Below are 26,766 nucleotides of genomic sequence, written 5' to 3'. Positions count from 1 at the left end.
ATACGTACCCACACTTGCTATTTCCAATAATAAATGCTGCTCAGTTGGAGAAGACTACAAGGAGATCAAGGAAGCTGAAGGCCATAATGAAGATGGAGCATCCTAGGTCGCATTGCCCGCAGTCGATTGCCAGTGGTATGCCCAGAAGCTTTAATTGAGTTCCCTCTTGTTCTTTCGCTGCTGTTTAAAAACTCTGGTATCTATTTCAATGAAGTTGTTTTGTTCGATATAGAACTGTATATCACTGATAATGTCACCGCATGTATGATGAAACTGATCCTAGCATACATGTGGAATGCACCTGGTTATTTTTTTGAAAAAACCCAGCGTGACACTCCCCACGCCCTCTCTCCTCCCCATAACGGTCAGATCCACGGCATTAAGCACCATCAAGTCCCCTTACCTGTTTCCCCTCTTCATTACCGAATCAATGTGAAAACCACCGGCCATAATGGCCATGGACACCAGCCGTTTCTCTCTGTTGCCCGGCCGCTCCACTTCATCCCACGCCTATCGAAGCAACCCTACACCTTCGTGGCGAGGTTCCACACCCCAGCTACCCTCTCATGCTCCATTCTCTCACCCGTAGCGCCATCATCGCCCGTGTCTTCTCCATCTCCGATGAGGATGCGCCACCACTGCCTTTCTTCGCGTTTGCGCTGTCTCCGGCCGAACTAACCCCCTCTTCAGCACTGCAGGTTCCTTCAAAGTCAATCCCGTGGGTCCTCATCGATGTTCGGCCACCAGAACCCCTTTCCCTGATGCCGCACCGACCACCGCCGCCACCATCACCGTCGCCCAGCCGCCTCGCCCCCGCTCCAACACCATTTACCCTAGGGGTGAGCTCGCCGTCGCCCCCTCTCCGTGTTCCGCTGCTTGTCAGAGCTTCCCAGACACCGGAGCTCTGTTTCGGTTGCCTCTCCGGCCGCTCGCCGCCATGCCGAGCTCCGCCGGTGCTGCCAGTCCACGTTGGACCCGTGGACCGAAGCTTTTCTCTCGGTTCACAGTCCATAGGCCTGGTCCACCCTCCTTTTTCCTATTTAAAAATATTTCAAAATTGATTTATGACATCAGGTTGCAAAATAAACAAGATTTCAGTATAAAAATTAATTGGTTTACTCTCTGAAATTAAGTAAAATTTGTAAAAAAGCCCCTAGAATTTTAAATACTCATGACTTTTTGCTTGTACCTCCGATTTGGGCGATTTTCACGCTGAAATTCTCATAGAGTTTTGTAGAATCTTTTTATAGGGTCTTTACCTAGTTTTATTACTATTTGGCATACTGTTCTTAGCAGTTTCTCTTGTGTGCCTTTTCAGTGTGCCGACTAGGAGGTGAGCAGTTCCTGAACCTGCAAGACCAAGCTTTTGAAGATTTTGAGCAACCCTCCGCTGAAGGAAAGTATCCTTGAACATTTTGCTCATATTTTTAGGGTGAATATGTAGTTATTATTCCTTCATTGCATGCTTATCTAAAATGAAAGCCTATGATTAGGGTTTACTTGATTTTGGTATGATTATCCTTGTCGCCGTTGATGAATCATGTGAAATGAAGGGTAGATATGCTAATTGCTATCATGGTTGGGGTAAATATTAAATTTGACTAATAATTATGCAACATGAACCGGGTATGGTAATTTTGGTAGCAACATGGTGTAGGGATCCTATCCGGATGGTTGTGTGATGATGGTGCGGGAATGTACGTGTGTGGGAAATTCACAGTTGATTTGTGGTTGTTTCTATGTTTGATCCTAAGGATCGGTTCTTGAACATGTAACCAAGTTAAACCGCACAAATACAAGGCTTATATGGGTACGGCCTGATCAATTAATTAGCCACCCCTATGATTCTGTGGGCACCATTGGACGGTTGAATGGTACAAGAGGAGGCTTCTACAGTGATAGAATCATTGTTAGCAGTGAAAACTTAGTGGGTGCCTACAAGTTGGTGGGACCTTTGTAAAGGCCTTGTAGTGAGACCCCAACTCCACACCCCAGAAGTGTGAAGTAAACAGAAATCACGACTCATAAGGAAAGCTGTGCACACTCTACAGAGTATCAAACTGATCGATTAGCCGTGCTCACAGTCAAGAGTGAGCTTGGACTTCTTCTTGATTAGTTAGGATCAGGATTTTAGTCGGTTGGGTAACCGGGTGATGGAATTACCTGGTGAGTCTTGGTAGTCGTATGGAATCCGATGAGCTGTTCTTCTTGATATAGTTGTGTCTTCACATTTGGTAAATAAGATGCCTGCTATTGGAGTTATAGGTCAATGTTGCGTAGTGCAGTAAACCAATGTCTAGCCTTTTCTTGACTCAAGCCTCATAGCATGATTTCCCTACACTTTAGGAGTACATTATGTACTCACACCCGTTGCTCCCTTTCTTGCATTCTTCTGCTGTTCAGAAGCTGTCAATGAAGCTGCATACTTCAATGGAGATGACTTCGACCTGGAGCTCCTTTTCTAGGCTGGTGTGCCCCTGGTTGACGCATGTGGAAGATGGAAGACCCACTGGCGCTGGAGTTTTCTTTTCCACTGTGTTTTTCTTTTAGACCCTCGGGTCCTTTGGATGACGTTATTGTAATAATGGCACTGTGATGATATACTAATGATGTAACGCATGTATGAAACTTGATCTTGGCATACATGTGTTATACCTGGTTTTGTCCCTTTAAAACCGGGTGTCACAAGAAATATCCTCGTGGATTTAGTCCAAGAATGCAACGATTTCATCTTGTACCTTCAAGGTAGATAGTCTTGTTATTAATTTCCTGTTAATACATGCAGGGCATATAAAATCTTCATGATTCGGGAAATTATTTACATTTATGCCATGACCTTGTGAGTTAGTAATTATGTTCCTCATTATTCTAAGACCAGGGTGACCTAATCTATCATGTCATATGGAGAATAATTTTGCACTACGAAACACAGTCTTCAAGGTAGTGAACACTTCAGGTACTTTAATGCGAGTTTAATACAAGTCACTGCTCATAGAGGAAAGTTTTTCTAGTATTCTCACTTCACTATCACGCTTAGTGATGAGTAGGTTGTCCCTACCATCTTGTTCACCAGTTTCTACATGGAAACCGTTAGCGCGAATATCTTTAAAACTCAGGAGATTTCTTGTGGATTTAGGGTATAGCAATGCTTCTTCAATGTACAAAGTAGTTCCCATCGGTAATATGATTGTGACTCTTTCAGAACCTACTATGCACTTATCACTACCACTGATAGTCATCACTTTTTCAGAGCTATTTCTAATAGACTAAAAATACACATTTTCTCTTAAGATAGTGTTTATGGTTCCACTATCCACAATACATACTTCCTCCATGCGGACGTCACACATATTCTACAAATAAAGCTTTCAATCATTTACATGCGAGGAAGTAGCAACATGACTAAATGCTTTATTAACTATCAAACTTATTATTTGCAGCTAAGCTTGCTCTTCTAGAGTTTAGATTTATTAATTCAATCCTCCTAAATTCAGCAAGTAAATAGCTAACTACTCTAATTCTAGATAGAGGATGAAAAATATCCGGCCACTTCATCTATAATGGCTTTCTTTTCCGCTTCATCCTTCATGACATCTTCTATGGCAATGGAGGAGGGCAAAGTAGAGGTCTCTGCATCCTTCATTAGGAGGTCTTTTACTGCCAGTGTTGGGAGCATCATCAACTTTCATGTGAGATGTTTCCCTTTCAATTGTTGCTGCTTTGTCCACTTCCATCCCCACTACAATGGTAAGGTGTGCTTCTAGCTACTCCTTTTTCTTCTTCCGGTATTCTTTCACAACATACTTTGGTGCTTTGCGGATTCAGGACCAATGGCCCCAAACACTGCACTTATAGCATGTCTGGTTCTGCTCACGATATGGCTTGACTTATTTTTTTTTGTCTTGCCATTATCATCACCAGGCTTGACCTTGTCTACCACCACTTTCCTTCCTCTCTTCCCCCGCTTCTTATTGCGGTTCTTCCGTGCTTTGAAAGAGCTGTGATTAACTTCTAGGCCACTACTCTTTCCTTGCGGCTGGGATAAGAAGTTCTTGTTTATGACTTCTTCATGAACTTCATGAAGTTGCAACATGTCAATCAGTTCAGAATACTTCTTGTATTTTGATTGGTGGTGATTACGCGCCGATTCTGCCACATTCAGATGAAAAGTGGAGAGAGTCTTCTCAATTTTCCCCGTTTCTGTCATCTCTTTCCCACAGAGATATAGAAGTGTGAAAATGCAGTGCAGCGCGGAGTTGTAATCTTTGACATGCTTGTAGTCACAGAAACGGAGCCGGACCTATTCTTGCTCTGCAAGAGGCTTGATTGTGTACTTAAGGTGCTCAAAACGCTCCTACAGTGCGTCCTATAGTGCCTTAGTGTTGGTTATTTCCATATACTCATCCTTCAAAGTGGGGAAGAGATGGTGACAGAGAAAATGAAGTGCCTAATCATTCTCATCCTCCAAGGGAACCATTGCACTACTTGTTCCAAGGCTAACAGCAGCACGGAGCCTTTTGCCCTCAGTACAATCTGAACATCCAACGTCCAAGTGAGATAGTTGCAGCCATCTTCACTAAGCTCAGCGAACTCCTTGTTCCTAATGCCAGCCATCTACATATTTAAATGACACAAGTATTACTACTAGTAAAGTTGCATCATCCTACCAAATGGGATTACTGTAAATTCTTTTGATATTTTCTATGCTATTATATGAATTTTACTAAATTTAAACGCATAACATGCAATTTAAACAGTAAAAATAATAATAACATAATTAAATACTACATAATTGCTACAACAGATATAAAATTCAAATTCAAGAGGTATTTCTATGCAAAAATAGAGCCTCTGGATAATTTTCAGAACAACCAGGGGCCTACATGCAAGAGGACAGGGACTGCGCTCAAATAAATGAAAATCCTGGGAGCTAAAAGTAAAATTTCTGATTTTTTTTCTTTTTTATTTCCATCGGTTTTCATCCATTATTAGGTTGGCCTGCTAACTTGGGTCGGCCCAGCCCATTGGCCCATGTGCCATATATACAAGGGGCAGCTAGGATTTAGAAACCCTAGCCGCCACCCAGACCGGCAGCTTGCTGAGGGCGACGGTCGAGCCGAGGTGGCGTGACGGCCATCGGCCCACGGTTGGCAAAGAATCCTCCTTCCGGAGGGACCCGGCACTCAAGACAGTCGGCACAGCCCGGCGGCGGCTAAGCCAAAGGGCAGTGCGGCGGCCATCAACGGTGCGAGACGGGCGCACGGTTAGCGACAGCTCGGCCGCTTGTGAGCGGGGCGGTATTGCTACAGGGGTTGCGGCGGTGCGGTGGCCCGTGGTGGCAGCATGCCTTCAAGCTGGCGGCACGGAGCGCCTCTGGGGGGGCAGTTCGGCAGCAGATGAGCGTATAGACAGGTAATGGCACGGCTGGTGGTGTGCTACAGGCGACCGGCGTGGCAGGCGGTGGCTCTGGTGGCCCTGTGGCGCAGCGAAGCAAGAAGGTCGCCAGCTTCCGTGCCAACGGTGTGGCATGCAATTTTTTTTCTTTCAATCTATGGCAATGGTGTTCGAGCCACCGCGTTCTTGTGTAAGGGGTGGCCGCCGACTCCCGGTCGGTGGCGTGGTGGCGGCTGCGGGCCGCACCAGATCAGCTACGTACTCATACTATTCATGTTGCTATTTAGGCTACTGTTCATGCGATGTACAGGTCTGACGCAAAAACAGTAGTAGCGAGAAGACATACCGAACCGGTCGTACCTTTCAATTCTTGCGAATGAGACGATCTGATTCCCCCAATAACATTTCGCTAGCTTGGTCTCTAGCAGAGCTTCGTGTTGATAACATATTGAGGAACCACTGCTACCGGTGTAGTACAGAGATTCCTCTAGAAAACAATCATAAAAAGGAGATCCCTCTAGAAAATAATCATACGAAGGAGATACAATGTAAGGGAAAATATTTCTCTTTATTTCATCTGTATGTTCTACAATAGGGGTTTTACCCCTATATTTATATGCCAAAAACTCTAAAAGATAGAATCGAATCTTTCAAGAGATCGAGACAGGTCCACATTCAGTTGTAAAACTCTTAAGTTTCCTAACAAAAGCTAGATTCATGTGTTGATTTTATACTTAGCTTGTCGATCCTGATGATGCTTCCGCTAAAACACTTACATATTTCACGTGAATGAAACAAATATGCAGTTGCTAGTAGATCGAAAAGAAACACAATGAACAAATGAAGACATGGAATGTCGTCCTATAGTCCCGTCAGAAAATCCGAGATATATACGAACCAAATTCTATATGAATTTATGCAGCAATCAACCGCGCAAAACATGACGCTAGACGTCCGTGGTAAGCTAACTGTAATATTAGGCTGTCAAGGAATTTGGTCATCTCGTTTTTTGCAAAAAAGGGCTTCGGCCCTTATACAAAACGGACTTGTCATATTCATCCAATGTTGGCTGGCAATGTTGACACAAGCCACCGACATATCTGACAGTTTGCATGATTTAAACACCACTGAAGCGAAAACACAAGACACACCAACTTTTAATAATCACAAACGATTTTTCACGAAGCAGAGGTGACAGCAACACGTACAGAGGAAACGGACAATAACACAAGCACACCAACATGCACAAGAATACAAGATGAGCAAGTAGCACCGAGGCACTCTGTCCCCTAGTGCATGCCACCGTGGCGCCTCACTCATGCAGAGTAGCGTACGTCACGTAGCTGGAGTAGTCCCTGCCCTTTCTCTCCTCCGGCGTCGCCGCGTTCTTGGCAGCTGCGGCGGGGCACGTCACTTGAGTGCTCGCCACCGGGCATGTCTTCGGCTGGCTCAGGAACGACGCGCACTCCGCCAGCCGCCTCTGGTTGGCGTATCCCGGAATGCAGTTGTTCTTCACGTCCAGCACGCCTTCTTTGATCAGCGCCGCGCACGCCGGCCCGACGGAGGTGAAGTAGTTGCCGGACAGCGTGAGGTTGGCGAGGCGGCCGGCCGGCCCGGCGAGCTTGCAGAGCGCGTCGGGCACCTCTCCGTAGAGGCGGTTTCCGGCCAGGTTGAGCTGCTCGACGCTGCTGAGGCAAGAGAAGGATGACGGAACCGGACCGGTGAGCTGGTTCATGCCGGCGTCGATCACGGCCGCCTTGGTGAGCATGCCGAGCTCGTGAGGGAGGCAGCCGGAGAGCTGGTTGTTGAGGAGGAGCACCTCGAGGAGGGAGTCTTGCAGGTGCCCGATTGATGGTGGGATTGGCCCGGTGAGCTTGTTGTTGGCGAGAGCGAGGTAGCTCAACTTGGAGGAGCCAATATTCGCTGGAAGTGGGCCCGATAATCCATAGTTGTATAGGAGGAGCGCCGGCTTAGCATTCATGGCATCGACAGTAACTACTTCCTTCTGAGTGTTGCTTTTGACGAGTAATATAAAGCGGCAGAATGTATTGATGCAAATGTAGAGCAATTGTTTGTTTGTTATGCCATCTGCTTGCTGATCATATAATGGAGGATGTTGGGTCGTCTTGTAAGATTCTGGACGAGCAGAGCCTGCAATTACCGCAGCAGCTAAAAAGAGCAGCACGACGAGGCTCTGTCTGAAGGGAAACCTAAAGTGGTTATCCGAGCCCATCTCGGGTTCTATTGAGGCAACAGACAGCCTTGCGTTTTGTAAATTGAGTAGTAGTCCCCGGCACAACAACGGTATATATAGGGTTCTTCGACGACACGACAAGCTAGAGGTGACAGGGGATTCGCAATAATTGACAACAATGTTGCTTATTAGCTACCGATGACTTAAGCATAGCTAAACATATATTGAGAATTTAAAGACTTGACTTCTAACTATCACTCTTCGGGTGCTTCACTCACGAACAATTCCTGTTCACCCTCGGGTTCAACCTCGTGACTCTCGGGAACATCATTCTCTAAAGAATTAAAAAGGGTGCATCACAAATAAGCATGAATGAAATGCCATGAGAGATGCTCCAAAAATGCAAGCAAAATGGTTCATGTGTAATGCACGGTGCCATGGATACAATGCAATAAGAATGCTCACTTTTGATATATATTTATTAATCTAAGTATGAATTTTCCAAGTAAATCAAGCTTAATTAACCATAGTCATTAAAGGCATGCTAAACATGTACAGCGTGTAAGAAGATATTTTTCATAGGCAGTTCAAATCAAAAGAATACCAAAAAAATAGTTTCATCAATTTTAAACATGTCATGAATTAATGATGAATTAATGAAGTTGACAATAGGTAATATAAAACTACTGTATATTAGTATCCTATACGTATCCAAATCCCTTAGGGTTTCCTGTATTATCAGAGCATACATTTGTGCCTGGAAAAAAAATCACTAGACGTATGAAAACTACCCGTATGTACCAGAGTATGTCACAAATATGGAAATTTATCTCTAAGGATAACAGACTCCTATTTGGGAAGGAGTCCAAGAGCCACAAGGTAGCCCCCATATATATGCAGAGGCAGGGGACCTTGTGGGGGACAAGTCCATTGAAGTCCAACAAACAAGCCCCAAGCCTACAGGAGCCTAAGCCCTCAAACGTTCTGTATACGTGATCTACATCAACATCTTGCCAAGACTACACACAAGGAGCCCCTCGTAGGTTTTGATTCATCTAGGCTAGCCAACACCCCTCCCCCTTGTAATATTGTCTCAAAGATCGTAGGGCTATTATCCTTCGAGAGGTCTGAACCTGTATAAATCTCTGTGTTCTGAAGTGTGATTCAGCTACAAGGAGTATCCCCTACATCCTTCACGTATTTGTAAAATTGGCGATTCATAAATTGTCGACAGCTAGCGCCATCCGTAGGGATCATGACCAACAACGTTGAATCTTTATCACGCAATATGTTGCTAACTCCACTTAAGTCTTCACCAAGAACTGGCTTCTCGGATAAGGGTTCTATGACAACTTTACCCTCTCGACTGACAAGGATTCGATAGTCGATCAGGTGGATCTAGGGGATGATCTTATTGGCAATGATTTAGCAATAAGGTAAGTCATTTCATGGATCAATGTGCTAAAGACTACGGCATTGAGCCCGAATCGCTCGATGACCAAGATGATCATGCAAACGACGTTCGCCACAAGTTGAGATCTTCCCCTGCGGCTTTCGACAACATGGATTGTCAAAGAACCTATCTGGAGGCATCCTTTGATGATCTAGCCATCAAGACCAAAACAAAGGAAGATCTTATCTCCTACAATAGAAAGGTTGCAATACGCTTTGCAGCTTGACTTCCTGGCCACAAACAATGTAGCCGAGTATGAGAGTCTGCTCGTTGGTCTTCAAGTAGCTTCTACGCTTGGTATCCGCCGCCTTCTAGTGAAAGGGGATTCATAATTGGTGGTGAAACAAGTTAGCAAGGAGTACCAAATCTCAAACAAGACCATGACAGATTACCTTGCGGATGTGACAAAGCTAGAAAAGAAATTCATCGAACTTGAGGTCAGATACAGCCTGAGAAAGGATAATTATCTTGCCGATAGTCTTGCCCAACTAGCCTCCTCATGATCTCTAGGACAATCTGGGATCTTCATAGAAACACTCTCGAAGCCGTTCGTGAAATCTACAGATGACACGGATGAAGGAGTGGTGGTCTACGAGACCTATAACCAACTGAGGGGCTCACCAAGAATCGACGCTCCCAAAGGAGTTGTGGGGGAACTCGTAGCTCTGCTCGAGTACGAGGATGCATGGATGGATCCAATCCATAAGTTTCTTCAAGATCAAGCTATTCTCGAAGACGATGCACTATCTAAGCAGATTTTCCGTCAATCTAGGATATATACTTTGGTGGATGGTGTTCTCCATCGCAGAGACACCCACAGAGTATTCATGAGGTGCATATCTCAGAAGCAGCGTAGAGAACTACTCAAGTAAATCCATGGAGGAGTGTGTGGAGCTTACGCTTCCTTCCGAACTCTGGTCGAAAAGGCATTCAGACAAGGTTTTTATTAGCCTACGGTTCTCCATGATGCAAGCGAGATGGTTAAAGACACACCAACTGCCAATTCCACAGTGGGCGTGTGTACCAACCCTTCCAAGCCTTACAGACGATCTCATTATCATGGCCATTCGTGAATTAGGGGCTGAATATTCTGGGGCCCTTCCCAGTAGCACCTGGGGGCTTCAAGTTCCTTTTCGTCTTCTTCAGTATCTCTACTAAGAAATGACATAACCGAATATCAAATTCCTCTGGAGCTACTATGACCAAGACATCCGACAAAGAACCCTCTAAGCCAGGAACCTAGTTCTATGACCTGTTTAGAGCCAACGTAACATCAATAAGCTATCCCAAAGTGGGAGGGTCTCTACACAGTGATCGAGTCTACTTGCCCCGGGTCTCTTAGCAATGGAGGATGGATGAGTCTTCAAATAATTCTTGGAACGGCGACCAACTCCAAAAGTTTTATGTTTAAGTACTAAGAGTAAGTTTATATTAGTAAATGTTCATATTTTCCGTAAGGTCGCTTGAATCTCTTTGTGTTCTTTTTTGTCTTCACTAAAACTAAATGTCTGGCACCTGTAAGATGGGTACACCGGCGGTAAGCCGCAATCCGGGTACCTTTACCTATCGTGCGCACCCGGATAAGCCCGGACAAGGTCACACGGGAATTGACTTCAGGAAACAAGAGTTTCTATGACAAGGGGGGAAGTATGAGAATTCAATTTTTTTCTCTTACCCCGGTCGGCTAATTCATAATGTCCGGATGGTAGTTTTTTTAATCTTATTATCTTTGACTGCCTATCTGAGTTTTCTTCCCAGATAACTAGACGGGGCTAGATGAGTACAATATACCAAGAGCTAACGATAACATATTGTCTGTATGCTAAAGCGACTTCCTTTGCATGGAGATGATGTTATAAGTTACGAACTCACGGGATGTGACAAAGGCTCCTTATCGTGTCCTCGAGTGTCTAGGGGCTACAACACCTCCCACTCATGTCCGACCTAGGGTTGACCTGATTAGTAATGAAGTCATCCTACCCAAGTCGGAGGATGAAGCGAGTAGCACTAAACATGTTAGGTTGTCGCTATCTCCTCGGTATCGAGTTCCCAAGAAGTCCTACCGCTTTCATTTCACTACTACAGAATATGTCATAAGTAGCATCCTATCAGTGTCGATTGTGAAAAATGCTACTGAAGACGTATTAGTGCCGGTTGTTAAACTCCTGCGTGCGAACAATGGCTGAGGCACTACGAACCGGCACTGAAAAGTCACTATCAGTGCCGGTTCGTAGCTGGAACCGGCACTGATAGTGACTTTTCAGTGCCGGTTCATGCCACAACTGGCACTGATAATGAAGGGACTATCAGTGCCAGTTCGTGTCACGAACCGCCACTGATAGTTGATGTGACAGCTGATTTTTTGATATTCATAACTTTTCATACGGTGTTGGATGGAGATAAACTTTATATGAAAATTATAGCTTTCGATGAGATCTATAACTTTGTAGTTGACCACTTTTTCATTTAAATTAATTTAGATGCCGAAATAATCATGACAAACTTTCGGCAGGATGGGTCAAAAGAAAAATATCTCGTAGTGCTATCAGTAATGAGAGATAGGTGAGATGGTAAGAAACGTACGCGCGAGGGAGGAGGTTGTGGCTTCGAATCCAACGGAACGCACATGCGTGAAAAAAACGCGACTATGGCCTGCGCTTGTGGGGTAGCTCGAGCCTCGGTCGCTGGTTGGTTGCAAGAAAAAATCCTCTTTTTTTGCTTCGAAACGTCAATTTTTGGAGCCAACTATCAGTGCCGGTTCTAGTTATGAACCATCACCGATAGACTAATGGCGACGGCACTGATGGCATGTTATGTCGTTGTGTTTACATTATTTTTTATTTTTTACTAACAAAAGAATAAGTTTCTATTCCCAAGCAAAGTATATAGAAGAAAGCCTAAGTGCCCTTGATGATTTTCCAACTGGCCACCGTTGCGGTTCCGAGTACTACTCGGAGCTATGATCTTCTGTGCCAGGGTCCCATCGTATTTTATGTTCGAGATCTCTTTCAACGCAGGCGGGGGCTGTTGATACGAAATCCTGGGAGAGCTGGTGCACGACACTGACAAATGCGCTTAGTTTCCAAACTTTATCGTCATCTTTTGTCAAGAAAGATTCTTTTCACCACTACACAAAATTTCTGCTACGACGATTCAAATTTCAAACCCGGTCAGCAAAGAGTCTTTTCTCCCCGTCCTTTCAAAAGGTTGGATAACTCGGAATTCCTACTTGGATGGAATACTTACTCGGGGGCTCACATGAGTGCCTTTTAAGGTATTTGCAGTCCCGACTAGATGACCTAAAGTTTCCCAAATCCTGGCTAGACGTACCATCCAATCCGAGGATCCAAGTTACTCAAAGATGCAGTCCATCAAAATGTCTCTCTTTACTGGACTAAATTTTGATCCGTTGAAGTCTCAATTCACGTACTGGTGAGGGGCTTGACGATGGGTAGTATAAAACTACCGCATATTAGTATCATATAAATATCAAGATCCCCTAGGGTTTCCTGTATTTTCGGAGCATATGTCCGTGCCTAGGAAAGAAATCCCTAGACGTATGGAAATTGCTCGCAGCTACCAAGGTATCTCGTAGATATGAAAGTTTATCTCTAAGGATAACAGAATCTAACTCAGGAAGGAGTCCAGGAGCCATACATCAACCCCCATATATATACAGAGTCAGGGGACCCTACGGTGGACAAGTCCATTGAAGTCCAACAAACAAGCCCCAAGCCTACGGGAGCCTCAAGCCCTTAAGCCTTCTATATACATGATCTACATCGACATGTCGCCGAGACTACACGTAAGGAGCCCCTCGACTAGGTTTAGATCCATCTAGGCTAGCCAAGACCCCCTTCTAACATTGTCTTAAAGATCAATACAAGACTATAGGATGTAGGGCTATTATCCTTCAAGAGGTCTGGACCTGTATAAATCTCTGTGTTCTGGAGTGTGATTCGGCTACAGAGAGTATCCCTTACATCCTTCATGTATTCGTAAGATCGGTGGTTCACAAATCATTGATAAAAGTTTTAGCATAATTAATTCATTTAAGGAATTTCTATAGATATTTCATGAGTTTAGGAATTTTTAACAGGTAGGGCACAATATTAAGAAATAAAAAAAAGCACAACTTTTGGAGTAACCTACGATTTTCTATGCATTTTATGAGTTATAACAATTTTAAAATGTACAACAGTAGGGGTCCGGGTTGACCACGGTCTCACCGATCTAACAGTGATTAGACCATTGAGGAAGTGCCATCTGACCCCATTCAAATAGTGTCAGCGGTCAGGTCACGCAACTACGATCGTACTATTGGGTGCAATGGCCAACGGTGACGATTCCGATTGCCACTTCGGCCGAGGCTAGTAGAAATACACTCTGCATGACAATGCGGTTCCATTTGACTTGGTTTCATTGACATGCACAAAGTCGGGATCTTGGCTGACGGTGGAGCAGTGACATGGTGGTGGAGCTTGGTCGGTGGCGCTTCAGTAGGGGGGAGAGAGAGCACGGGAGGGGAGTAGAGGCAGTCAGTGAGGCTCACTGGAGCCTGTGCGATCTTGCCAGGGATTTGACTGACTCGGAGCTGGCTCGCGGGAGAGGGAGAGCACATATCATGAGGACACCACTCATTTGGATATAACCCTCTAAAGATAATGTTTTAGTTGTTGCATCTATATCATTATAAGATCCTATGATTAAGCTCATGTACGTCGATTGAATCATGAGGTGAGACTATTCTTCACTGTCCATGTTAATATTTGTGAGGATATGATGCTACTAAATTCTTATGATGTCTTATTACTTAGGAATATGGGAGCAATACCCACAACACCATCACCAGTCTGCCGTTGTTTGTTGATGGATCTCTTATTGGCACCAAGTCCCACCGGCTACCTCCACACTAAGTTGGTGGAATTTTCGAATGATGTCATCATCTCTACATGACCACGACTTCAAGTTGCCCTCAAATCATACATAGAGTTCGGTTTGACATTAGAAGATAAAATCATATTAAAATGGTCATATCAACCTCGTACAAAGTTCAATGGAGGCATTTTTTACTCTTTGGAAAGTTTAGGACCACCCATTTTCAATGGCTCTGGTCCCTTAGCCAAATTCATTATGGGTCAGTCAGAATCATCAAAGGAATCTACCGCATCACTATTTTGGGCCACGTTGGGCCTTGTAAGTGAGTTGGTGTCCAATCCCAGATTATGTGCGCCCCCTTTGGCCACATACAACCCTAGCACGACCCTCTCGCGTCCCTCCCTCTTATATATTTAGTAGCTGCTGACTTAGCATTATTGGGTTTTGCTTAGATGACATCTATACACATTGCTTGTGAGATTTCGCTTTTGTACAGGACCAAACTTGTATACACATTGGTTTGTGGAACCCGAACTTTGAGTGTATAATCCTATTCCTAATTTTTAGATTTCTTTTTCTATGTTCTTGCTTTTGTTCTTTGTACACTTGCAGGGATTTAGTTTTATTGGCGAGATCAACCGTGTTCGTGCTTGGTTGATAACCAACAGAACGATTCCGCTGCTAATATCTTTGAATAACCTAGAAGCTTGATTAGTTGTATTCTATGTTTGGGTAATAGGGAAGCGTAGCCCTAACTTGAAGAAAGAAGCAAAGTGTGCAAGAAAACCCTAGTTTGCGTAGTGTTCTATAAAATGTGTATAACTTAGGCTATCCTTTGGATCTTGGTGTCTTCTCTTGCCGTGATCCCTTCTTTTTACAGTCCCCCAAGCCAACCTTGGCTTGGAATCAAGAACTCCAAGTTGAAACCGACTCAGATCATGCCTAGAGGTCAGACCATGCCTCACAACTATGGTAAGACCTCTAGCCCCAACGGTCAAACCGCCAACCTTGAAAACAGAGACTTCTATAGCCAACATGCGTCCATTGGTTAGACTGGCCCGCTGACGGTCAGATCGACCAGTGCGAGCAGAGAGTTTCTAGCCGATCACCTGACTCAACTTGCGCCTCCATTGCACGTAGCCTCCATACGCATTGTTATCTAGCCTAAAGGTCCTACATAACATTCTTGATTACTTGAACCTCAATTCCACTCTAAACCTAGTTTTGATCCCATCATCAACCACACGTTCGCCCTCAAGCAATACCTACACATGAAAAACTGAAAAAACATACATACAAAAACAAGTTATTCTCAATCTTCTCAATTTTACTCAAGACCGGTCCATAAAATACTACTCATATAAGTATATTGCATCCAGCACAACTACGCTAACTGAAGTGTATAAACCAATCATGCTACATGAGCATACTAAACAACATCTAAACAACACATGAACATCATCATAATATCATTATGCTAAATCACTTTGCTTTACCAATTTCATCACTCATGATCTCACACATATGGTTGAGATTATATTATTGTGTGGTGCCTGTAATTTTTTTTTTTGGCATCATTTGAAAGGTGCGTTATCTTTGTTAGATTTGCCCTTTTGTTATTTGTTCTTCAAATTTTTAATTGTTGAGATAATCCAACAATATTAGTAATTAGGGGGATTGGAGATGCTAAAAATGCTCATCCGATCCTTTCAGCAATCGCGATCGTGTCCTTCTAAGTACTTCTTTCACATGTGTGGGGTTGCTCGCTTCCTGTAGGTGCCTTGTGAAAATGCTAAATGGTATTTCAATATTGTTGTCTCTATATCAGACACGTGGATTTCACAAGCACGCGTACTAGTTCAAGAAAGAATTTGCCTTGGTTATTTATAGAACAAAAGGCAAATACTTTCCAGAAATAGAATCATGGAGACATAGCTCTGTAATTTTGTTTACCTTTTAATTTTTGCCTTTGTGCATTTGTATATCTTTATTTTAATATATTATATCCAGTAAGGTTGTCCTTAAAAAAAAGCTAATATAGGTATCAGTAAATAGATCTAATAGAGTTTTAGCTGTAGACTTTTATCTGATCTGATTAATCGCCTCCATTATAACCTGGATGCACAAAAATAAATGATATATATCTTTATCTTTTTCTCTCAAAAAATGAGAGAATTTTTATCTTAATTTTTTAGGATTATTATGGTGCATTGAATACTACATGTTGCTTTGATATATATTAAGATATATGAAAATAATTGGTTGTTATCAATGCCATGGATGTACATATGAATCGGACGCCTGTTAACTGCGCACACACTCTAGTCGTGCCATGGATCTGTATAGAATTCTGCGACACCCTGCTAGTTTCAATAATGAGTTACATAGGTTTGATTCATCCATAAATCTATTGTATAATAAGAGAGCAGGTGAGCTGAGATGGCTCCAGAGGCCTGCTCTCAGGGGAGCAACCTGGGCAGACTCGGTCCTGACATTTCAGTGGTCCGAGGTGAGATTAAAAATGAGATTTTATTATTAAATATAAATCGTTCAGATCTAATTTTTTCAATTTATTTTTAGACCGATATACATAGTATACATATACTTATAGGGTCTTTGGATTTTAGGGGTCCGGGGTGGTCGCACCACTCGACCTCCCTCCGGACCGGCCCTAGACCTGGGTTCAAGCCCCCAGCGCTCCCACGAGGCGCCTATGCAGTACCTAAGCAGCTGTGTAGGTATGAGTCTCCGCTTTGAAAAAAAAAAAGATGATCAACCCTCTACGGTCACTAAGAAAATAACAAATAGGCTGAAAATTCTCACAAAAAGCAAAACAACTAGCCCTTAATTTTGGTGGACTTGTGTGACACCTTGCTAGTTTCAATAATGAGTTACAAAGGTTTGATTCATTCGTAAATGTATTGTATAATAATAGGAGATGATCAACCCTCTACGGTCACTAAGAAAATAAGAAATAGGCTGGAAATGCTCACAAAAAGGAAAACAACTAGCCATTGATTTTGGTGGACCCTGATTAAGATTGGGTCACAGACATATACTCAGGTCTAGCGGTATACTATTTTTTTTATATATATTTCCATTCAATGGTAGACCACACTAATCAGCTATTCTCATATGACGCGCACTTCACTTTCTATATCTGCCGTACGTTGTCTCGATGTCACGCATCTTCATGGCTGCTTCTCTCATGTTGATTCGGTCACTAGGGAATTGACGCGTACAAGAAAGTCCCACTTGTAGTAGAGACGACAGGCATTGGTAGACTGCATTTTCTGGCACAATTTTTTCTTGAGTGCAAGCCCTGTATTCTTCTTGGACAGAAGCATCGGTGACATGTAATATCTGTTCTGGGTAGTACTTCTCCACGAAGCTCACAATGTTAAGCCCGTCAAGAAACATAGGATCTGTTGGTCTTTTGCCAGTTGACATCTCTAGAAGTAAAACTCCAAAACTGTAGACATCACCACAAGTCGATGCTTGGCGAACTCCAGCATACTCTGAAGATAATTAAGATGTATGATGGCCAGGGAAACAAAAAAAAAAGCTGTTGATAATATGTAACACTTGAGCAAATAAAACACAAACTATACATACCTGGAGCTATATACCCTATAGTTCCCTTCACAGCAATCGAGTTACTGTCACGCGAAGCTTCGGCTGAGGCCAACTTAGAATCGAGGTAGAACCTTGCAATGCCGAAGTCTCCTAAATGAGCATTCATGTCGGCATCTAGGAGGATATTACTTGGCTTCACATCACAATGAATAATGGATCTACCACTGTCATGGTGCAAATACTCCAGTGCATCTGCTATGTTAACAGCAATGCTTATTCTTTGAGATAACCTTAGACGATTTGTATCTTTCCTGTCCCCCTTGTGATGCAGCCATGTGTCTAAGTTCCCGTTAGGCATGTATTCATAAATTAGAGCCTTGAAAGGATTGCCTTGGGCGTCTAACGTGGAACATACTGTTATGATATCAAGAAGGTTTCGATGCTGAATGCTTCTTAACGCTTGACATTCGGACAGGAAACTTCTCTCTGCACCTCGCATCTCAAGGTCAAGAACCTTCACAGCCACCTCCAATTTAGATAGGACTAACTTCCCTCTGTATACGGAACCATAGCTTCCCTTTCCAACTAGGTTAGACTCAGAGAAGTTCCCTGTGGCTTGAACTAAATCTTCATAAGAAACTTTTGGGAAATGCTCACCCAACGATAGCGATGACACATGCCTACTTCTTGGGATCTTCTTTTCGAGGAGTATAAAATATATCAACAATATGAGTGACATGAAGCCAAATATTGGGATCAATACTCTGATCAAGTAGTATTGCCTTCTTGCTCTCGGAGAGACATGATGACATGAGGGCATATGTAGATATGGTTCTCCTCCACAGAGGTCCCAGTTGCCATTGAGTGAGACAGCTGTAGCATTTTCAAATACTCCACTTATTGGAACTTCTCCTTCGAGATGATTGTAAGACAGGTCAAGCTGAGCTAGAAAATGGAGATTACCAAGTTCTATTGGGATGGAGCCTGACAAATTGTTGTGTGATAGATTGAGCAAGACCAGGCCCTTTATTGTGCCAAAAGACCTTGAAATGTTTCCTGTGAGAAGGTTATTGTCCATTTTGATGGTTTGCAAGCCTTGGCATTCACGTATAGTGCTAGGAATTTCTCCGGAAAGCTTATTTGAAGAAAGATGTAGTTCAGCTAGTTGTTTGAGATTACTAACCTCTGGAGGTATTGGACCTTCTAAATTATTGTAAGATAACGCACATGTGGTCATTGTGGTGACACTAAAAACCTCTATAGGTATGTTACCTTGCAATTTGTTATAACTAAGGTTTAACTGGAGAAGTGGAAGATTTCTGATGCTGGTGGGTATGGAACCTTCAAATCCATTTTGGGACAGAACAAGCTTTGTCAACCGAAGGTTACCAATGGAAGATGGAATCGGGCCAATGAACTTGTTTGCATCAAGATTTAAACCTTGTAAATTTGTAAGGCTTCCGACCCATTCTTCAATTGAACCAGTGAAATTGTTCTTACTTAAGTCCAGTGTATTTAAACCTATAAGTTTCCCTATGCTCGAGGGAACTGTTCCTGATAAGTTGTTTGTACTTAAGTCTAGTTTTTGAAGACCGGTGGGCAGCTTACCTATTGAATCTGGTAAGACTCCTTGTAACTGGTTGTTGAATAGTGAGAGCGCCTGCAGAAGTCTGCAACTGCTCAATGCCTCTAGGAATTCCCAGTTTTGATTATCTTCTGCTCCAAGATTGTTTGTCTGAAGATTTAGATAGTTCAGATATACAAGCTTGCCAAAAGTACTAGGAATTTGGCCAGTAAAGTAATTTTCCGATAAATCTATGATTTCTAGGCTTTTTGCATTGCCAAATGAAGCAGGGATTTGACCTTCAAAAATGTTATGGTGAACGTCAAGCATTACAAGATTAGAGAGGGCGTCACCAATGTTAGATGGAAGTTCTTTGCCTAACATATTCGAGTGCAAGTCTAATACTTGAAGAGAAGTCAGATTAGGCAAGGTAGATGGGATGCTACCTGAAAGCCTATTTTCAAAAAGGAACAATGCTGCAGTATGAGGGAGTTCCCAAAGCTCATCAGGAATGTTTCCTTTAAGTTTGTTTGTATACAAAAGGAGAAATCCTAAGTTGGTAATGTTCTTGAGGGTTAGCGGTATGGTCCCGGTGAGATTATTGGAACCAAGGTTTAAAACTTGAAGATTGGAAAGGAAACCTATATTGCGGGGGATGGCACCCACTAGCATGTTTCCAGAGAGATCGAGTGTTGAAAGATTTGAACAATTTGTAAGTGTATCAGGAATAATCCCCTGTAGTAAGTTATTTTTCAGAACAAGAATTTTCAATTGTTGGAGTTGATGAAGAGGAGGTATCTGACCGAAGAGGTTGTTAACGGAGAGGTCGAGTGTATTAAGGAACGTTAGGTTTCCTAGGGAAGTGGTGACTGAGCCAGACAAGCTTTGACCAGTGAGGTTGAGCCCCGAGACGCGCCATGGTCGCGTCTGGGTGCATGTGACATACTTCCACCTACAATAGTGGGTGTCGGTGTTCCAAGAACTCAAGGCCTCATTAGGATCGTTGGTGATGTCTTGTTTGAAATCGAGCAGTGAGTGCAGATCCGTGCTGTTATCATGAACACAATAGACGTTTTCAGCTCCATAGCACAGGAGCAGCAATGCCAATAGTATAAGCATGGCGAGTTTTCCCAGCTGCTTGGAGAGACACACAAGGCACATGACACCTGAAAAATATAAAGCATAAACTTGGTGGCATACTATATACGGCATGTTCAATACTGGAACTACGTCGTGCGTATACTCTATAGCGCGAGCCTGTCCAATTCACCTACGAATATCCGTGCAATACATGTGCTTGTCAGTTACTTAAAAGAAAGGAAGAATTTTGTCAATTGTTCACACTTTAGTCCCAGCAATTAATATTGGCAAGCATGGCTGAATTACAGCAAGTAACAAGCTAAAATGGTCTGCTAATCAGGAGGAGAGAGAGAATAGGGTACCTCTGCTCGGCTGGAGCGCAGAATACAGCAGCCTTTTCGATCTCCTTGGTTTTGCCGGGTGTTGTACTGGTGTGTGAACTGTGAGCTTTGAGTTGGATACTCACTCAGCTAGTTCAGGCCCCAGGGTTTTAAAAACAATTTAACAGCGCCATTACATCCACATACTTGCATTGTCACTCACGCTTTATCTTAGCTTGACCGCCATTAGCGAAGACCCTGAGTCCGTCAAACCTACCAGTTAGCTACTGCCACTTTTCTTTTAGCTACTGCCACTTGCGTTGTCTCTCTCTTTTCTTTTCAGCTTCCATCTCCTGAGCTGGACAAGATTGTTGCGGCATGTCCAGCCTCAAATCCCAGAGTTCTACTTCCTGTCCAGCTCCTTACTTTTCAGCAGGAACCGGACAGAGAAATTCTGCGCTGATGTGACACTTCTCTTGTGCGGTTTCGATTCTGACAAAATTCAGCTCGTGGAATGGTCTACCGGTTCAAGATTCTCGTATCCAAATCCGATTTGGGTATTTGTGATGATCGCGCTTCCAGAATGTATTGTGTGGGCATGATTCGTTCGTAGTTTTTCTTTGACAGGGTAGCGGGTCATGTGAACTTGTATCTATCCGATCTGGACAAGAATATATAGTCTGTACAGTGCCGTGCTTCACACGGTAATGGTGAGTATGATTTCAATTAGAAAAATATCTAGCCAAACAATTAGTTCTATGAAGGGTAAAATATATGCGCACTTCACTTTTTATATATATAACCGGCTCATTTGAACACGAGACAAATATAAGATGTTCTCCAAAGAGTCAAATACACTGTCTTTCGGTAATATTTCAAAGTTTAAAATCTCAAGTTTAAACTCTACTAAATTTCTATAGCTTGTTTAATTTACGAGTTTCGTGAACCGAGCAGTTCACCCAACAACAACGTTTATATTGGAAAACGCACGCAATATATACTTTCCCACTTGTCAAGTCTAAGTTCCGCGGACGTGCGTATAGCACGGTGGTTGAGGCTCCACGTGCGAGCTTTGCCAACGGGGGCTCTAGTCCCCATCTCACGTACCCTTGTAGTGGTCTCCAACGAAGACCAGGTATGGAGGCCTTAGTCTAAATTTTTTTTAAAAAAAAGTCTAAGTTCCCTCTAGCTTACAACATGGACTCGAAGCGGACTAAAAAAATTCTCTTAAACTGGGTTGCCTAGGTCTCAAATTTAGAATTTTTTTTTGTCTCTGATAGCATATTAAGTTTCAGTATAGCAATGGGTTCACTCAAACGACTATGTTACAGATAAAATGATTAGTTCAAAAGGTTTTATTTTTAGCTTCTGTCATTAAAATTCATCAGCTAGAGTTTTATACAGTTCTATATTACTTTAAGGTTTTGTTTGGTCCGAGGTTAATGGGTGGGTTAGGAGGGGTTAAGAAAATCCAATCAAAGCCTTCAGCACATCTAAATTAACCCAGTGTTATACTGACCATCAACGTGTTAGCTTTGGCTAACCCACCATTCAAAAAAAACTTGGGCTAACTCATCACTTTTTTATTGCTAACCTAGTTTAACGCACCTAAATTAACCAACTAGTAACCAAAACAATATCTAGGATCAAGTTAACCAAGCAAAGCTTAGGTTAGCTAACATGTTTTTATCGTCACCAATTTTGCTATTTTTCAAATGCTTTAAACCCATTTTTTTATTGAATCACTATCCTTGGCCTTTGGATCCTCAGGGGAAAAAATCTGCATATAGGCGCTGAAGTGGTTGGCGTATACTATGGGCCTAGAATGGTGATTGAAAATAAGTTAATTCCTAATACTTGAAAAATAATCACACTCTAGTAAACACGACTTTTACTGTTTTATTCTTTTGATGCATCTGCTTGTACCACTTGTCAGTTAACCCATCTTCAGAATCAAACCTAGTAAATTGGTCATCAGAAGATTGATGGTACAAGTGCATGCACAGCAGAGCCATGTCGGCTCCGCATGGATCGGAAGTACCAAAAGGGTTAGATCCTGCAAATTTAGTCCGGTATAGGTTAGTATTAAAATATTATATTAAAATAGGTTTAAAAGGGGGAAAGAGAAAATACCCACCTACCAGTCACTCTAAGTTGCAAATACCACCCTACAATTAAAATAGTGCATTTATCCCCAGAAAGTATAATCATGTTGCAAAATGCCTCTTAGGGTTCTAACTTGATGTAATATCAAAATATTTACTGTGTTATGACGTCGAATGCTCCAAGTAGGCTGCCAGCATAAAGAGATAGGGATGAAGATGGGTATAACCACGCGTTAAAATCTATTGGATCAAATTTGACATTGCAATTCCCTCTACAAATCAGACAAAACGAGAAGTCTTCTAGGTCCGAATATGTTGTCAAACCCTCCCATATTGCATCCTTTATATGTTGGTAGACTATACAGGATACTTGAGTTCACGTCACAACAAATATATAGATACGGAGTCAAGCAAGAACCATGAGGGAATATTTTTCACTAGAGTTAAACTTGTAGGGTGCTAAATACAACTATTTTACTTGTAAGGGGTAATTGCAACTTAAAGTGATTTGTAGGGGGTATATCTAATTTTCTCTTAAAAAAATTATGTACAAAGCCACTGCAAATAGCTTGTCCCCGTTGCCGATTCCGCAAACCGCAAGAAGCCCGCACAAAACCGTTGCAGGGAGAACAAGCACCGAGACCTACCGAACGAATGGCAAAATTCCAGCTGCTGCTCGCTGTACTCGTACGTGCACGTGCGCGTGTACTACTATACTCATCCGCAAAACTCGAGCGGCCAGCCGAGGCTAGCGACACAATTCACGGGCCTCCGGACGGCATGGGATCGAACGGACGCAATCATTGTACGCATGAGCACATGCAACACTGCCGTCGTGTGCAGGCAGGGCCGGCGCCCGACGATGTTTGGCTTGTCTCCCAATCGATCCATGTGTGCTATGTCCTATGGTTCACCTAACTGTTTGGATGGCCTCAGAAAGGTCTGAAACTGAGACCACCAATGATTCACAGATCTAGTGAGAACGGACTCAAATTGAGAGGCAGATCGCGTTGTGTGTACTGAGAAATAAATCACCGAATGATTCAAGAATATATCTAGTGTAAGTAACGCATGTCTTTCTTTGTGAGCACTTACTTGTATTTGTAGCTTCTGAATCCGTTGTCATATGACTAAACAGATAAACAGATCCTAATCATTCGTAGATTGAAGCACAAGTTATATTGGAAGTGACGAGTTTTCACGTACTAGGTTTATGAAATTCAGATCATCATTTTGGCAGCAGTTGGAAAGAGGAATGAGACCTTAGATCAGTGAGTTTTAAGTCACTTGTTGACTAGTATACTGGGGTAGGGATAGTTCTTTGAAGTTTAAAACTCAAACACCAAACTCAGTTAAAATGTCTTCTTAGGGTTTGTTTGGGGTCGCCTTCAAGGATCCTCGACGCCCCTGACTCTGTCGGCCTACGTACGTAGGCTCTTGGCCTCCATACCCCTCCAGAACTCTGAGGCTCCGGAGCTGCCCCGAAGACCACGGCCTCAGGAGCCTGTCGACCACGGAGCTTGTGGAGCCCCGAAAGACCAATGGCCCTTGGAGTCATCGGTCCTTCCAAAAGATCAGCTAGAGGGGGGCTCACCGGCCGCCCTCCACTTGCAGTGAGTCTGATCAGCCACCGACCTAACACAGGATAGTGCGACACCGTAATAAGCAACCAGCAGCTAGGGCCACTCGCCGTAATAACCACTACCACTAGTCATAGTGATATTTTACGGGGCTAGCCCTATACTCTGGTTGTACAGTAAGGACTTGTATCTCTACCAACTCCGTAGGAGTATGTTTGTACATTTACACTTTGAATATCAGTATATATACTGACCCTTCGCCATCAAGCCAAGGGCAGAGCAAGATTTTCCTTATTCCTCATGGTGTTCACTTCCTCTCTACTTCTCCTCCAAGCTTGAGCCATTCCTGTGGATCTCGCCGCATCTTGTACATGGAAGACATTTTCTTTCACCAACAACTGGCGCCGTCTGTGGGGAGAGAATATGTGTAGAAGCACAAGGAGAGGTAGGATGCCACCAAAGAAGAAGACTACTAAGGCAGCGGCACAAGCAGCCAACTCCCAGGCCACACCTGTGTGAAAGTCCGCATGGCTACCGCAACCAAGCTCATGCTATGCCGACGCCAGCCCCTTGGCTGGCCGAAATGAGGGCTCTGTGGCCACCACTGATCCGGCCACAACCTTGGATGTGGCTGACGCTAGGGGCCCCTTCGTTTCAGGGGCCCTTCAGCAGCAGCACAGCGAGGACCTTGTTGTGTCCCAAGGGGTTGCGGCTGAGGCCACAGCTGTACAAGCTGCCGTAGCCAACTAGCGAGCACACGTGGTGGCCCTCCAGGCTCAGCTAGAGGAACTACAGGAGGCCCTACGGGTCGTGCAGCTGCCTGACAACATGACCGTTGTAGCACTCGTGATGGCTAACATTGTACTAGCCCAGGCTCCGGAGGCCAGCAAGGGCTTCATCGTCATGACTCATCGCCACCACGCGCCACCCGCGGCCAACCAACAGGTGGCCGATCCCCGGGCCCATAGATGTGAGGCTCCACTCATCAACTCCTACTCCCCCCTTCAGGCGGACCTGCAGGTCGTACCCTTCCTGAACGGGTTACGAACCCCTAAGCTGCCCAAGTCTAAAGGTGATTCGGACCCGGATGAGTTCACTCACGCGTACTCCCTCGCCATCGAGGCCAACGGATGGGGGCAGGCCATCATGGCCAAGTGCTTTCCTCTCGCTCTAGAAGGAGTAACCCTTAGATTGTTCTGGGCACTAGAGCCAGGATCTATTTACGCCTGGGCTCAGCTCAGGGACGCCTTCTGTAACAACTTCCAGGGCACCTTCGTCGAGCCAGTGACCTCTGGGAACCTATATGTCGTTAAGCAACAACCGGGTGAGACCCTCCGGCAATACATCCGGAGGTTTGTCCAAACCAAGGCCTAGGTAAAGGGCATTTCGGAGTCGTTGGTCATTGACGCTGCTACCCAAGGTCTGGCCTCCGGGCCTCTTTTCGATCAACTGCATCGATGCCCGATGCGCTCGGTCAGCGCCCTCATGTGCAAGTTCGAAGAATACGCGCGTGTGGAGCGGAGGAAGAGCAGCTTCGCTGGGAGGTCATGCATATCACCACGGCCCCCTGTGTCGAGCCAGAGAGACCAACCTCACAAGCGGGGTCCTCGCATGCCCCGCCACCTTCATCGACAAAAAGGGGCTCCGAGGAGACCGAGGGCTCTGGGGCGCGTAGGCCCCGGCAACAGCAACGGCGCGGCGTCCACAACATCGCTCAAGCTCGAGGGGCCCCAAACTCACCCCATCTTATGGGGCGTGGCTAGGGGCGCTCTGAAACCCTCCCCAAGCAGTAGTGCACCCCGGGCCGAGATCCAGAAGGATACTGGTGCACCTTGCACAGGGCAAGACGTGCTCACAACACCGAAGACTGCCGGACCCTCATCACCTTCTGAGAGGAATAACTCGAAAGGCAAGCATCATGCACGGCGGGGGATAGGGTCGGCAACGAGCAGCACAGGAGTCGTAGGCTGGTGGCTGGCCGCCAGATTGATCACCCGGTCATGCAGAACCCTCCTCCACTAGCTCTGCCTCTTCCGCCTCTGCCACCCACATTACAGCATGTCAACTAGGGGGACCGTTTTAGGCAGGTGTTACTGGCCATAACAGGAGGGGGAGCCTCTGGCAGCTCCTCGAATCAGCAGCAGCGAGATTATGCGCATGACGTCCACCATGTTGGGGCCATCAGCATCCACCACCAAGTCCCCGGATGGGCCGAAGCCCCTGTAACCTTCACCCACGATGACGCTATGGGAGTAAACTTCCCCCATACCGACACGCTAGTCATCACGGCCAACATCACTGAAGTCAAAGTCTGAAGGGTGCTAATCGACGGAGGGAGCTCCGCAAATATCCTCTACGTACATGCATTCAACTAGCTCCGCATTACACGGAGTCGGCTCTCTCCAGCTCGGAGGCCCCTTCAGGGGTACAATGGGCCCCCCTTAATGCCCTGGGCCCGATAGAGCTTACAGTCACCTTCGATGAAGGCCCCGCCATGCAGATCAAGATGATCACCTTCGATGTCGTAGGCATGCCCTACACCTATAACATCATCCTAGGTTGGGGTACCCTGAACAAGTTCGGAGCAGTCTCCCATCACAATTACCTCTACATGAAGATGCC

General features: G+C 44.4%; 4 protein-coding genes across 4 annotated transcripts in view; all 4 read right to left on the bottom strand.

Annotated features, from left to right (window-relative positions):
* Positions 1–556: 556 nt before the first annotated feature.
* Positions 557–1,012, bottom strand: LOC133917995 (uncharacterized). The gene has a single exon (XM_062361788.1). The coding sequence runs from the start codon at positions 1,010–1,012 to the stop codon at positions 557–559; it is 456 nt and encodes a 151-aa protein (XP_062217772.1).
* Positions 1,013–6,684: 5,672 nt separating this feature from the next.
* Positions 6,685–7,421, bottom strand: LOC133919307 (uncharacterized protein At4g06744-like). Its single transcript, XM_062363673.1, has one exon. It carries the CDS (start codon positions 7,373–7,375, stop codon positions 6,707–6,709), a length of 669 nt encoding a protein of 222 aa, XP_062219657.1. The 5' UTR covers positions 7,376–7,421; the 3' UTR covers positions 6,685–6,706.
* A 32-nt stretch (positions 7,422–7,453) lies between these two features.
* LOC133919306 (uncharacterized) overlaps positions 7,454–26,766 on the bottom strand; it is a 67,247-nt gene continuing 47,934 nt past the window's right edge. Inside the window, exon 2 of the transcript XR_009909915.1 lies at positions 7,454–7,922. The gene's annotated coding sequence lies outside the window, so the exon portion shown is untranslated. The remainder of the gene's footprint in view (positions 7,923–26,766) is intronic.
* Positions 16,779–20,902, bottom strand: LOC133919305 (receptor kinase-like protein Xa21). The gene is made up of 3 exons (XM_062363670.1): positions 20,502–20,902; positions 17,535–20,225; positions 16,779–17,437 (listed from the first exon to the last, which is right to left on the bottom strand). Exons 2-3 carry the CDS (start codon positions 20,218–20,220, stop codon positions 17,067–17,069), a joined length of 3,057 nt encoding a protein of 1,018 aa, XP_062219654.1. The 5' UTR covers positions 20,221–20,225; positions 20,502–20,902; the 3' UTR covers positions 16,779–17,066.

Source organism: Phragmites australis, chromosome 5, assembly GCF_958298935.1.
Source record: "Phragmites australis chromosome 5, lpPhrAust1.1, whole genome shotgun sequence".
In the NCBI taxonomy this organism is placed as follows: Eukaryota; Viridiplantae; Streptophyta; class Magnoliopsida; order Poales; family Poaceae; genus Phragmites; species Phragmites australis.
This window is presented reverse-complemented; position numbering and strand designations above follow the sequence as displayed.